This window comes from Seriola aureovittata, chromosome 12 (genome assembly GCF_021018895.1).
Source record: "Seriola aureovittata isolate HTS-2021-v1 ecotype China chromosome 12, ASM2101889v1, whole genome shotgun sequence".
Taxonomy (NCBI): Eukaryota; Metazoa; Chordata; class Actinopteri; order Carangiformes; family Carangidae; genus Seriola; species Seriola aureovittata.
Window position 1 is genome coordinate 24,502,904 of NC_079375.1, and position 15,438 is coordinate 24,518,341.

A 15,438-nucleotide genomic window follows, 5' to 3' on the forward strand; every position below is an offset into this window, starting at 1 on the left:
AGTAATAATAATGAAGGACTTCTCCATCAAAATGTATTCCTATCAGTGCAGAAGGCTTTGAAACTTCTTTTATACCGTTGTGGATTTCAACTCTATTTATTTAAGCCATTGCCAATCATAACACTTACAGAAATATGTGGAGCAGTTTATTATCAAAATGTCTGTTAATTAAGATGCAGAGCTGCAGTACATCATTAATAATACACCCACTAAGTCATCCAGAGACATTAAGATGGAAATTTCAACTTAAGTTACAAGGTTGTGACTGAAGCGCAAGGAGTTGTAATAACAAATCTTGTATATTAGTAGAGATCCATTTGCCCAAGTATAAATGGAAAAAAAACATCAATCCTACTGTTTTAAAAAACATTAATACATCCTTGTGTTAAGCTGTCACAGCCTGTCAGCTCCAGACATCAAGTGTTAAATCTGTCACTTTAAAAAACAGCTCCAACTCCCATGTTCTGTTTTCCAGTGTAAAGCTTGTGGTTACAATTTGGATTAAAGATCGAGTCTTTAAGAAGCTGGGCCCGACGACCTCATGGCAAGACTTCATGCAAGCTATTTGGAACTCTGCGTGAGCCTGTCTGTCAGACTAAATGGAAGGCAGCGGGCTGCCGCTTGAGTTGTTTAGTAAAAATAAGTGTGTACTTTGGCCTGTTAACCCACCATCCAGACTTCACAGAGCTCTCTCTAAAACCACTGGGGAAAGTGAGAGTACCAATTTGTACATGTAGCATGTTGAGCTGTTCACTGCACAGCCCTGCTGAAGCACTGCAGCGTGCTACGACAGATTTTGTGGCCATTTATGCCCCGAGACTTCTTGCTTAAGGAGAAACATGTTGTTCTCACTGTCTTAAAACTAAATCCCCCTGGTACTTCCTCCATTATAGCTCTGTAATGTAGCCTTTCATTTTCTCCTGCTTCATCAATACAAACTGATATATAGGCTATTCAGTAAAATGTCTGTAACCAGCAACAACCTCCACCTGAAAACAAATTCTTTCATTCCTAATGCAACCTCAACTGTTATTCGGTAAACAGCACGAATTTAATCAGCGCAACTAGAATCACCACCTCGTGGTTGTACGCCTCTGCCAACCAGCTAAGCTGCAAGAAATATGGTCTCAATCTCTCCTTACTGAGTTACAGCATTGAATAATGGCCGGAAGTGCTTTAATCAGAACATTATGATGTCACAGTGAAATTGACCTTTGACCTTTTGGATACAAAATGTCATCACTTCATCATTTTATCCTATTAGACCTAGTGTTAAACTGTGTCATAATGATAGTATGAATTTATGAAAAAAATATGAGTGTATTAATGTGAGTTATGGTCAAAAAACATGTTTTGGGAGGTCACAGTGACCTTGACCTTTGACCTTTAACCACCAAAGTCTAATCAGTTCATCCTTGAGTCCAAGTGAATGTTTGTGCCAAATCTGAAGAAATTCCTTCAAGGCAGCCTTGAGACATCACAACCAAGAGGCCAAAACCATGTTTTGTGAGGTCACGGTGACCTTGACCTTTGACCTTGACCATCCTTGAGTCCAAATGAGACATTTATGCCAAATTCGAAGAGATTCCCCTGAGGAGTTCCCAAGATGTTGCGTCGACAAGGCCGAGTCGTTACTGAGATGGTGGCGTTCACGAGAATGAACGGACGGACGGACGAACAACCCGAAAAACATTGTAACAACTTAGTAATCATCAATTCCAGTCAAGCTAGCGTTACTGAAACTGAACACTTCCTGTCAAAATGTTGCAGCTCAATAGGCGTAATCCCTCCACTTCCTGATGGGCTTTCAAAGTGAGAAATTTACACTAAGTGTTAAGTTTCATTCACAGCTTCTTAACGGCGATCCAAAAAAAAAAAACTACACTTTGGAGGCGATCGGAAATAACAAGCGACTGAAATCAGTATTTCTGTTAAAAAGAGAAAGTCAGAGCAGCATAGTGATGAGAGTGATCTCACATCTGACTGTTCACACTTCACCTGTCAGGGGACTCGGGATCGAAGCAGGTCTTGAGGACGTCAGTGATCTCTGGGTCACAGCAGTCTCCGTCATCGTAGTCGTAGTGTATGCTGTTGCACTCCATGTTACAAACCCCATCCTGTCTCTTCCAGTTGTAGCAGGGCCCCAGTCGGAGGCAGTCCCCCCCGTCGTGGCCCGTTCTTGGATGGTCGCACTCGGGGTCACATTGGCGATTCCCAATCTTTCCAATTCGGCAGTTGCTGAGGATAAACCTCTGTTGGAGGCTGGAGTTTCTGACAGTGTGCACGCTCAGATCCAGGGTGATGTTGTAGGGGCGAAAGGCCTCAGTCAGAGCCTGGTGCTGGAGTTCGATCTGGGCTTGCGACACGGTGGGGTTTCGGCCGTCGTCTTTGGAGAGGTTGACGATCCGGTAGCGAACTCGCTTGGGGGCACGGAGCTGCCAGTTGTTGTTGTAGCCTAAGATGATGTCGGTGTTGTCGCAGGGTGTCAGGCCGCAGGGTGGCGGCAGGAATGAGGAGACAAGTTCTTCTTCAGGGACAGGAGTGGTGATGATGCTCGGATGGAGGCCAACTTTATGAGGCATCCACTGTTGTTCCACCTACAAGCACAGTCCATCAATATTTCAGTTAACTTTAATACCATTTCCAATCGCTTTCAATACAGAACAATTAAATAACTAATGCTGACGAAGACCAAAATAAAATCATCTTAATTCATACCAGTATAACAGCTGAGAGGAGCTTATTTAAAGATTGTATAATAGACAGGGTAGAAACTAGACAGTTACATTAGTGAAGTCAGCCCACATCGCCAGGACCGGCTCACTCTTGTCGATTTGAAGTGGTCGCTTCAGCAGGTCCTCATGAGAGCGGGCGTAGCCCCACAAAACCACACCCCCTATATGGCCCCTGAAACTGGGTCCCTGATCTGATTGGTTACTGCCGAGGAAGAGGGTCCTGCAGGTCCTCATGTAGGGACTGTACAGATTCCCTGACTGGAGATTGCTTTCTCCCACCTGAGAGGAAAAGCAAGAGAGGAAATGTCACGTGAGGAGACGAAGGGGCAGAAAACAAATATCTCTTCATTTCATTATGTTGTGAAAATAATCAACGACTAATGGTCTGATCAAAGACAATTTCCTAATTTCATGAGACTTTTTTAAAGGAACATCTTAGCGTTAAGCTACTCGGGGTTTACAGCTGTCAGTCTGGCCATTTGAAGTCATGGCTGTCAACACTGCAATAGCCTTCAAATCATCAGTAGTTCTGTGCTCCATCAAAACACATGAAATCCAGCTGCTTCTGATGACGCATTAATGATGGATTGTTCATAGGTGCTTAAGTTCAAACACCAGATCTGTTCCTCCAAAACTGCATATTGATAAGCCAATGAGAAACTACCGTTGGCTCTCACTGTTCTACAACCCTTAACTGTGAACAGGCATTAATAAAATTTGATACTGAAGCAAGGAGCAGTATCATTAAGGTATTAAAGGTCATTCTAGACCTTTAGTAGTTTGACACAGCAGATTTTTCCTTTATTACATTTACAGTCTATAGTAAATGGAGTTTGCTCAATTGTCATGATGAAAGAATCTCTGTAACTATAATGATTTAAAGGTCCTGTATTGTATAAATTGAGATTTCCATGTTTAGTTTGATTATAGATCAGGTCTAGGTTCTATATAAATACTGTGGAAGTATCAAAGCCTCAGTCCACAGAGAAATGCACACAGCCTGTATTCAGAAACTGAGCCTTAAAACCAGCCGTCAGGACTTCTGGAACTTTGTGATGTCACCGCTCTCAGCCATGCTCAGCCAATCAGAAGAGCGGCCCAGAGCCTCCTCTCTTCTGATTGGCTCACTGACCTGTTGTTACCAGAGCTCCAGAGAGTAACCTGAGAGAGGAGATGTGAAACTACACTGAGATGGATTTTTTCTTATGGAAATCAACACTTCAGAATAAAAGTGTAAAATATGGGAAAATAAAGAAAAATACAAAAAAGGAAAGAAAAAATAATATATTATTTATGTTCTTTAAAGTTCAGTGTGGGAGCCTCTACTGTGTTGGGATGTCATTTACAGTTGGCAAATCTCTCCTCTCCTCTGCTGATGCTGTTGGCATTGAAGCTAGTCCTGAGAGCGCTAGCAGCATCCCTGCCCTCGGAAATAGATGAAGACCTTGCGAACTATCAGTGTATTTACAGAAATCAAGAAGCTAAAAGTGAAGCAGACGTAAATGAACATCCCCAACCGAGGTTCAACCATGCACCAAAACCACACACCTTAGCTCCATCAACATACAGGGTCATGTTGTGGCCGTTGTAAGTGGCCATCAGGTGAGTCCAGGCACCGGCGCGGTATCGGTGGTGGCTATAGACAGTGGTAGATTTTATGGCTCGGTCCGTCCGAAGCGTGAAGTAGAACCTTGCGTCTTTGGTACCGTCTGGTTCCACGGTGCGAATACCTACAGACCAGCCCTTCTCACTCAGTGAATGGGAACAGTTGTCAAATACACCTACGGCATGGGGGGTGGGGGGTGGATGGGGAAAAGTCAAATAAATTATTTAAAAAGGAAAACTTGTGGAAAAACATGCAACTTTTCTATTGCTGAGTCAAAGGACAGCACATGTACAAATGGGCTTCACCCTTAGGAAAATGAATAAATAAACACACTAACAAGTATTCTGTCCAAGTGATTGCAGTTCTGTGGACATAGGAGGACTGAGAGAGAGAGAGAGAGAGACAGAGAGACAGAGAGAGAGAGAGAGAGGTGCAGATAGAGAGTGTAAGACAGACACAGAGAATAGACAGAGCCAGAAACAGCAGGAGAGAACAGAGAGGGGAAGAAGGACGGAGGTATTTCACTCAGCCAAGGCAAGGCCGTGATGTTTCCATCTGCTGTTGCAACAGACACACACACACAGATCCACATCTGCAGCCCAGATGTCTAACACTGGGACAGCGAGGGGTCAGGGAAACCCTTCACCCTCCTCGACGCAGTACGTGTGTGCATGTGTATATGTTTACTCGCGTATATGTGCATGTGTGTGTAAAGTGGGCACCTGCAGCAAAATATCCCCAAGGATATTTTTAGGATGCGAGCCAGTTTTATGGTTAAGCATTTAATTCAGTTAAAGAAAGTGGCAGTAAAAAAAAGGCTATAAAACAGTATAAGCAGTATAATCAAGTGAAATAAATTATACTGTATATATCGCCCATTGTACTACCACATGTGATTGGTCATGGTGACAGGAAACAACAAGGTTTATGGGAAATGTGGTCTTCTTGTTGTGAGACATTTGCACTAACCCACATAAGATTAATGCAATCAGTCATCTCCACCATGGCATGATTTGTTCACCCATAATTATAATATTGAGTCCAATTGGATACTGATGTTTTAAAGCTGCATTTACGGCCACTCAACTAGCACACACAACTAGCCAAAAAACACAACGCTGACATAAGGGAGTGACGTATTTTTGGAGGACAACCTCGGAAGTTAGTGTCACCCTGGTTCCCTCAACACATACCCAATGGGAAATAAGCAAAATTTTACGATACGTGAACAAATGAACACATGAACCGCCACTTGCCTCCGCCAACCAGTCAAGTTGGAGGAAATATAATCACAATCTCTCTTCCTGAGTTAACGGCTTGAATAACGGCCAGAGGTTTTTTTGCAGCACATTATGACGTCACAGTGGACCTTTGTCCACTTGGATACAAAAGTGTCAGCACTTCACTGTTTTATCCTATTAGATATTGGTGTTAAATTGTGTCATTATTTGCGTATGAATTCATGAGTCATGGACAAAAACATCTTTGTGAGGTCAAATTCTTATCACTTCATCTTCGAGTCCAATAAGTGAATGTTTGTGCCAGATGTAATTAAAGTCCCTCCGGGTGCTCCTGATAGATCGCATTCACGAGAACGTGAGGTCACAGTAACCTGACCTTTCACCTTTGTCCACCAAAATCTAATCAGTTCATCGTTGAGTCCAAGTGAATGTTTGTGCAAGATCTGAAGAAATTCCCTCAAGGCGGAGAAACTTTTTTAACCTCTTGCCTAAATCTGAAAATCAATTCCAGTGTTCAGACCCACGTCATTTACTCTCCTGGCATGTGTGGCCCTGTCCACACTGGAGCGCCTCTTCAAACCTGTTTTCAACTTTTTTATTTATTTATTTTTTTCCAACATTTTATTGCTGACAAATATTTGAACCGTCTATATTTTTGCACTCTGGTTGAATTTTGCCAGAGTCACACCAATATACTGGTTCATTATTTTCAGCATATACTAACAAATAACACATTAGTATTGCCATGAATGTAGGCCAAATGCAGTAAAGTAATCAAAATACATAATAAATCCCATAATAATGCAGCACTTAAGGAAATGTAGGAGCAGTGTCATCACTACATTGTTCGTCCAGCAGCCACTATCTGTACTCTGCTGTTTAATTCTGCAGCACATGGTCAAATGTAGAAACACATGGATCTATAGGATCATCATTGATCATTAGGAGTCAAACTAATGTCAATGTCATGTTTAAACAGAAACAATGGGGGAGTTTGTTTTTCACTGTATTTTGTCGGATTCCTTCAGGACACTACAAAGAGAAGGGGCCTGGGCCACAAAGTGCCGCCCTCACATAAGGAAGCAATGAGGGGGGAAAAAAAAGTAATGTAAGTAAGTAATGGAGTCGGATCTTTGATCAGAGTAAATGTGAGCAGACGTAACAGTTTGCGGTCTCCCTCACTATCTGGGCAGCTGCGGTGCTTCACCATAGCCTTTTTTTTTTATCCTCTTCATTTGGTTTGATGTCCTCTACGTGTTGTTCTGTCAAATGTGCAGCTTTTCAAACACAACAAACAAACAAACAAAAAAAAAAGCAGCGATGTTGATCATGAGAAGAGCCGGGTTTAATGAAGGTTTCATGAGATCAATGCGTCTGCATGCCTCTGCTCAAAATCAATGGAAACCCACAGACTAAGCTAAGTATGAGGAGAGAGACTGAATGAAACACACCCTGGGAATTTTCACAGTTATGTAACCAACAAATTTAGGCAGAGTCTGTGTCCTGAATGAAAATACCATTCAATTTGTTGTGACAAAAAAAATGGCGTTAAGTGTTATTGTCATCTGATACCTCAATATAGATTATTGTGGAAGTTATTGGCTCAGTCTAAACACTCGTGAGGCTGCAATTACCTCTATTTTTCACCTGGCGAGGGTCTTTAAAGGAGTAGTGTTTTGTTTAACCATCGTCATTACCATTAATAATGCTGAAATAATAATAAACATCTTCATCATAACCAGCCTGGAAGTTTTACTGTAGCTAATGTGGCGTCTATTGTCTTCCTTTTATAGGAAGTATACGCCATCGTCCCCAGGTGTCGTCCACTGTATCAGCAATGACCCAGTATCATCCAACACATTGACCTGGCTGATTTATCAGTCCGGCTCTACTCTGAAGCCACGTCTTGCACTCGACCTGCATGAACACTATGTTGTCGGTGGTAGTTGATGATTGTCTGACTATCAGTAACTTTAGGGACGCAGAGATAATTTCCCAGAGCCCAATGTGACGTCCTCAAATTTCTTGTTTTCCCCCCTGCAGTCTAACACCTGCACATACCGAGTTTAGAGTCAATCAAAAAACTGAGCAAGGTAGAAAGTTCTAACATTTAAGAATCTGAAAAGAAGAAAACATTAGATAATTTTGCTTAATAAAGTCGACTAAACAGTTAATTATCTCATCATAATCTTTCATTGTGATCTGTGTCATGACTGTCACCATGTCTGCAACAGAGTAAACCCTGGATACATCCTGTCTGAGCTTTTTGCCGTGGAAACCAGCCTCCTGGGACCGGTATCTTTAACAAGAGAGTGTCACACAGCACAGGAGACTGCTGTTAAAGGGTAAACCCAAATGTACTTAGGTTAGTAGATGACACACTCACACAGCAGAGCAAAGAACACGGGATAGTGAGCAGGCAGACAGAGTTAAAGTAAAGAAGTTGGAGACTCACTGGCCACAGAGCGAGAGTCTAACTGGGGCTGTGTATAGGCAGATACAGTATGTCAACCAACAGGAGGATCATATGAATTATCCTGAAACAGATAATTGGAAAAGCAGGATGAGCAGGCGGAGGACCAAGCAAAGAGTTTGTGACTAGTAAGAGACTTCAGATCCACAGATTAGGTCAGTGAGACTGGAGAAAAAAGATGTATTCCCCTACTACTGCCATGCTGTCACTTTGCAAGGAGTCAACACTCAGTATGGCCCTGAGGCTGTGGTGACTGCTCCCTGGGGGGGGGGGGGGGACACTTTCAGGGAGATGGCATTGATGCAGACATGATCAGTTAACACCCACCTGCTATGACTGCTGGGTTGCTCTGCCCTCCTTCGGGCTTCACCCACAGCTCCAGGCTGAACTTGTCTCTCGGCAGCTCCACCCTTGCAGCCGGCTTCATCTTCAGCTGCTCCCGACGCCCGCTGAAGTACAGGGCGGTCATCCATGAGGGGGGCACCCGAGGCGGTGGGCTCCCCCACGGAGAAGAGCTGCCGACGGGCAGGCTCGCCGGCGGATCCGCCTCTTCCACCTCCCCAGAGAAGTCCACGGCACCGTCCTCCACAGTCCCGGTCGAGGGCTGCCGGTGTCCATCTCCCTGGTGCAGTCCGTAGAGAACCCGGAGCCCCCTGGAATCTGTCGAGCTGTCGGGGAAAACTTTCTCCCGACTGGACTTGCCGTCCTCCTCGTATGGTAACGTTGCGTCGACGCTACGAGCAAGTCTGGAGCGGGCGCCGCTTAGCGACTGCGTGTGGCCCGAGGAGGAGGCGCTCTGCCCGGCGTCTTTAAGCGGAGACGTCCCGGGCAGCTGTGTGGCGTCTGCACTCACACCGTTTCGCTCTCTCCCGTCGTTTGCGGAGCGTTTCTCATACAGCCGCTCGGTCAACGTAACATATCCGTCCTCCGCTCCCACCGTCACATCCTCTGTGTCGCCCCAGCCTCCCTTCTCCTCAACCCGGTGCACCCCGGTGTCACCCCTACACCCTCCTGCACAAACCACAGGAGCGCTCTTAACAGTGTACAGCTCTCTGAGGCTCGTGTGCGTCCTCGGACGGGCCGCTGGAGGGCGGTGTTGGGACGGTGAGAGAGAGCGGGGCTGCCGTCGGGACCTCCAGACGCCGGAGACGGTGCAGGGTTCACCTGCTAGCCTGGAGAGCTCACGGTCTGCCCGCCGGGCCATGGCGCGTTTGTACCGGCTAAGTGCATCGGAGCGAACCGGGTTGAGCAGCCACGTGTTAGTAATGAGGACGAGGAAGATAGCCAGTAGTCTGATCAACAACATTTTCTCAGGTTAGGGAAGGTAGCCTTCTTTACAGGGGTGTTTTGTTGTTGTTGTTGTTGTTGTTGTTGTTGTTGTTGTTGTTGTTGTTGTTGTTGTTGTTGTTGTTGTTGTTGTTGTTGTTGTTGTTGTTGTTGTTGTTGAGAATAAAGGGGGGAGATTTGAGCTATTAAAAGTCAGCACCTGGTTTCTAAGTCAGCAGCAATAGGTCTCACACCAGACTGTGATTATTAGATTAATTTGCGCACATTTCCCCAGCAATAAAGAAAATTAACATATTTAAGTAAACAAATTAGGAGAGTAATCTAATATAAAGTATCAGTGCATTCCAAAGGGATCAAACTAATAAAGAGAACGTCACATTCAATGTTTTTCACGTGGACTTATTGCGCGTTGAGGTTCTTGGTCTATATTTGGTATTTAATTTTTTTTTTTTTTTTTTGAATTAACACTCCTGAAGAATCTCAGGAAACATTCAGACCTTCAGCTAAGTTAACCTAAATCCTTTGTTGGCGCAGCTGCAGTGGCTCTCCACTCTCTTGCACTTTGCGCGGACCTTTAGAAGCGAAGCTTTGCGTCTTTTCCATTCATGTTTACTGTCTGCGAAATATCTGCAGCCTCTGGCACTTTGTTTCTGGTACAGGTAGAAGAAGAAAAAAAAAAATACTGTCTGTCTTTCAGTAGGCTGAGCCCATGAGGTAAAGAAACAAATTTAAAAACGTCACCAGGCTGATTTTAATTTTTTTTTTTTTTAAATCATAAGAAACAGACTTATTTTAGAAACTGAGAAAAAATTTGGACGCAGTTTCCTTTGTTTTGAATTTGCATGAATAAATCAGATTTCACTCCATACTGACTTTGCACCAGGCCTCTTATGTCTTTTTACCTGACCATTGCGGCATCATTTATGCGTCTTGTTCCAAAATATGGCTGCAAGGTGAATCAGAGTAATAAAAAAAAAAATCAACTCCAGAGGCAAAATGAAGTGCAGTGCAAAGTGCCAGCTCTGAAACAGTTGCCCTACTTGTTGAGCAGAAGCTTTCAGATAAATCTTTGAGAAAGAATTGAAAAAATTTTAGTCCATTAAATCATGGTTCGGCATCTGCGCGTCAGCTCCTCCTGGTATTGTTGTGCGTCTGTGAGCGCTTCAGAGAGTGACTTGCTGCTCCTCTGCACCGGTCCATGCAGTAGTTGTAATATCCTCCTCCATTCACTCCTCCATCTCTCTCTCTCTCTCTCTCTCTCACTCACTCACTCACTCTCTCTCTCTCTCTCTCTCTCTCTCTCTCTCTGTCGCTTCTCCCGAGTCCAAAGGTTTTTTTGGGGTTTTTTTTTTAATCAGGGAGCCCCTGCCCGCCCTGACATCACCGGTAGGGGAAGTGTGGTGGTGTTGGAGGTTCGGGTGGGGGGAGTGGGGCTGGTGGGGAGGGAGGGGGCGGGAGGCACAGTTTATTTACGTATTTATTTTTCTTCTCCTTACCTCATTCGACCATCCTCTCATCTTGGTGGGTATTCAGATTCTTTACTTAAGTTAAAGTAAGTGCACAAGCCCCCGTGCCAAGGAAAAGTCTGGCATTCAAAATGTTATCATCAGCAGAATGAGGTGGTGGGATCCACATGGTACACAGTCTACTGTATGTCAATATAAATCTGAGGTACTTGTACTTCCTGTGAGTATTTCCTCTGCGGAAATGATGCACTTTTTAACTCCATAACATTTACTGACAGGCTCCAGTTACCAGTTACATTACCGATGAGTTACTCTACAGATTGATCAAAAACAAATCATCCAGTGAGCCTGTGGAATATCATGCAACCTTATAGGTCAAATTATAAAACAAAATGACCCGTTTCACAGTAAATGAAATAGTTCAAATGAACTCCACCTCACCTACAACCGTGCAGCACTACATACACATGAATGAGTAATAAGAACTCAATGACATACATTCACAGGGGGCCATTTTTTGTGAACCACCATTGGCAAAATGTTGTACAGCAAAACTGCACATATAATATTGTAAATATATTGTAATGCACTTTATTGCTGATACTTTTATATGCAACATTTCCCAGTGTTGATGCAGTTATGTTGTATATGCGTTGGTTTATTTTAGGAGCTCGTCATTGGTTTTGTGTGTAAAACCTTCATTTGCGAAGGAACCTGTCCTCAGATTGGGTATAAAAATATTTTATATTTATAAAATATTAAATATTTTCTTATTTAATAGGATGGAGTAGAAGTATGAAGTAACATATACTATTATTATTAATTACACGTAAGTACAGTATAGTAAATAAACTAGTAGCCTAACATAAGTGTGTTTGATCTCTACCTTGCTTCCCCTCCCTCTCTCTCTCTCTCTCTCTCTCTCTCTCTCTCTCTCTCTCTCACACACGCACAATCCAAAGTGAAGGAGGTGAGGTTTGAGTAACCCTCTCCCTCCCTCTCCCCTTTCCTCCTTTTCTTTTCCTCTTACTCCCTCCCTCTCTCCCTCCCTCCCTCCCTCTCTCCCTCCCTCTTGTCTTGATCTACCTATCTCGCTCTCGCTCATGCTCTGGCTCTCTTCAGTGGTACAGCACGGACAGGCACAACATCTGTCTCACACATGAAAAGGGTTTTTGCGAGCTTTTTATCATCCAAATATGCTACCTGCTTTGTTCCGAAACTTTTGTGTTTGTGTGGGCCGAGTCAGGGCTGAAAAAACAGGGAGAGGAAGCATCAGGTGAGAGGGAGGAATAAAAGCAGGTGGGGGGGTGTAAGGAGAAATGTATGATGGGATATTATATAATAACTGTGCAACTGAAGGTGAAAATGACATGAAATCATATTTGTAATTATTGTATTTTATTGATGTTGTTACATAAACAAATACAAAAATTCTCTGATAGGCAAATAATACAAAACAATATGCTATATACATCTGCATGCACATATACATACACACATGCAGAAATACACACATACTAACCACAAAAATAAGATCATTTATACAGAGTTTGGATACCACATTTGAATTAAACAGTAGTTCTCTTTAAGATAATCCAGGAATTTTATACTTTTGACACAAAAAAAAAATCTTAACTTCTTTTGTCAGTAATTGTGCGGCTGTCGGCGTACATGTTCGGAAAATGTTACATCCACATCTCAGACAACAACATGTTTAGTCCTTCATTGTCACGCAGCAGCGATCTCTATTGAACGGAGGAGAAATACCTTCTAGATTTCTCATTACATTCCTGCATAGCCAGCAGAAGAGGTGACTCTGCAGAGCACAATGTAACTGAATCTACCGTATTGCACTCACTGCACTCATTACCCACTTTTTGTGTGTGTGTGTGTGTGTGTGTGTGTGTGTGTGTGTGTGTGTGCGTGCGTAAGTGTAGTAAATAATTAAACAAATAAAAAATATGCATCATGGAATTTTCCAACCAGACCCAAACTGTGTGTCTTTTTGCAGCTTATCATGTATGGATCTGATGTTGTGACTCTTGAAAAGTTACTTTGCAAATGGAAAAATAGCTCTTGGCAACTTGTGCAGGCCTTCCTAACTGAAAAGACAGGTGTACTCGCTGAGATGTTTCCAGACACTGCAAACAAAATCTATACTGATCTTGAAAATACTATAAAACTTTACAGCTACAATATACTGTCACCTGTTTGAAGACTTCTGTGTTTTACCACGTGTGGATTTTAAAGCTTCCATTGTTTTGTAGGATTTGGATTTGAGCCGTCGGGTTCGTGCTTGTGACATGATGCATCGTCACTCATTATTCACTCTATAAGTGGTCTCTAAAAAAAAATAACAACAACAAAAAAAAAACAGCAGCTACCATAAGCAGTTGTTGCTCTTCCACACCTTCTTAAATGTTGTCCCCCCCCTCCCCCAGACACCACTATTTTTTTTGTCAGGCTCAATTTGCAAACAGGGCCCTGGCTCGAGGCTGGAGATGGAGATGGAGGAGGAGGCCGCTGGCAGTTATGGCAGGGGCCCCCGAAGGGGCAAAAAAACTGTTCCTAAAGAGTGGGAGGCAGGAATTCCACAATCCCAGCCTGCCTGACTGAGGGATCTGCCTGCTAAACATTCAGCTTTTTTGCTGGCAAAGTGCCCTTTGAAATCCAGCTGCAACTGTGTTGGAAAAAAAAAAAGCAACAAGAAATAGGAGGGGTGGGTTTTAAGAAAAAAAAAGGGGGGGGCGAGAGGGAGGATGAAGGAGAAGAGACAGAAGAGAAAGAGAGGAAGAGAGCGATAGAGGGGTGGGCAGTGTGTGGTGGAGAGTGTGTGTGTGTGTGTGTGTGAAAGAGAGAGAGAGAGTCTGAATGGGCATGCTCCACTGGGGCCTCACCCCCCACTGTAAGGGACCTCCACAGATTATCCTTCATCTGAGCTTGTCGGTCTTGACCCCAACGACCCTGAGGCCCACTCTCTGTCTTCTCTCTCTCTTTCACACACACTTTTCCTCACTCTCTCGCTCGCTCGCTCACTCACTCACTCATTCGTTTCTCCAAACACCCTCATTATTTTCTCTGTGTCACTCACTCTTTCTCTTCTACCTCTCTGCCGCTCACTAACCTCCAAAGCAACAACACTGCTGACCCTCCAGCTCCACCCTGCCAACACCACCACCACACACATTCCCCGCTCACACACACACACACACACACACACACACACACAACCTGGTTCCTCATGCAGAAAAGGGGGACCCAATAGGAGAAAATCCAGGCTGATGTGCAGGACAAATGAGGAGGGGAAGAAAGAAGAAAAGGGGAGAAAGAAAGAAGGCAAGCTTTTCACTACCAATGGTATAAAATAGAAAGGGGTGGAGGGAGAGGGGCGGGGGGGGGGGGGGGGGGGGCAAATGCAATACAGTGTATATACAGTACCGCAGGTGTTTTGCTCCGGGAGTTTCATTTAGAGTCGGTTGTTGCATGTGCACAGTTTTTAAGATCCCTGAATTATGAGCTAAAACTTATATTTGTGTCTGATGTTAAATGCAAGTTACATCCTTTATCTGTTTTAAATATCTTTGTATCTCTGTATTGTATCTTCATAAAGCCCATATAAAGATATGGAAACTAGATATGACTAGATAATTCCTAACTTTAAAAAATGTTCTATATTTTTCTATATTTTAGTGTATTTAATGCCAGTAGACTGAAAACTGCATAAACATTGAGTGTTCTTGTATCGGCACTTCGACTTCATTTTGAGTCACATTAAATTAAAGCCAGTGTGATTGACCTGTGCAGCACACAGAAAGACATTTTACACGGTGGTCCTCTTCAGGGAAATTAATTTACTCTTCAATGTATCCAGTAGTTTTCCTCTTGCTGAAAACCTTATTTCACATCCTACCTGAGCTCCATAATGATACATATAAACTTCTTCCGCAAACAAAAACATGGGAAAATCCATGTTGTGCGTGCCTACCATGGAGGACCCCTTGTTTGCCCATGTGGAGGTAAAAATGGAAAAGCAAGTAGCAGGCTGGATAAACTGTGAGCATGAATACGTTAGCGCTCCTTAGGTTTTATTTGCGAAGCTGCAGGTGGATGCTTGAATGACATGACACTGTTTTTCTTGGCACGGTCACTGGCTGCACTTTGTGGATGTGACCTAGTTGCTTGTTTTTGATGTAAAGGCAATATCATCTGGAAAAAGAAAAGGACAAACATGAGGAGGCACTCTGTATTTCTACGGTAGACTGAAGTCATTATAATTTTCTTAAGAGTATTTGAAAAAGGAACCTGTGTATCTGTGATGTTCAGTTTGATTTAAGGTATATTTGTTATCCTGAGGTATTATTATCATGTTAATGTCTTTTTTTTTTTTAAAGGAACTTGTCATTTTAATGTGATATTTGAATATTATCCTCATATGCATCATAACTGCTACGTGGCTTTTGACTTTCTTAACTAAATGTAAGAAACAATTAACGTGAACATGAAAGTGATTTCCATCTAAAACTATTGTTGTCAGATTGACTAACATTTTAATTGTTTGGCCTGTTGTTCGAGTTGCTGTATTGGATTCATTATATGTGCCAAAATAGTCTCAAAGATCCACTAAATTGCC

The 15,438-nt window shown here is 43.1% G+C and overlaps 1 protein-coding gene across 2 annotated transcripts in view; it reads right to left on the reverse strand.

The window, feature by feature from the left end:
* Positions 1–9,459, reverse strand: part of pappa2 (pappalysin 2) — an 86,659-nt gene extending 77,200 nt beyond the window's left edge. For both annotated transcript variants that reach the window (XM_056392241.1, XM_056392242.1), the window contains exons 1-4: positions 8,383–9,459; positions 4,284–4,516; positions 2,787–3,014; positions 1,999–2,597 (exon numbers count right to left, since the gene is read on the reverse strand). In XM_056392241.1, the coding sequence (XP_056248216.1) occupies positions 1,999–2,597; positions 2,787–3,014; positions 4,284–4,516; positions 8,383–9,361 (2,039 nt within the window). In that variant the 5' untranslated portion in view covers positions 9,362–9,459. The remainder of the gene's footprint in view (positions 1–1,998; positions 2,598–2,786; positions 3,015–4,283; positions 4,517–8,382) is intronic.
* Positions 9,460–15,438: the final 5,979 nt, after the last annotated feature.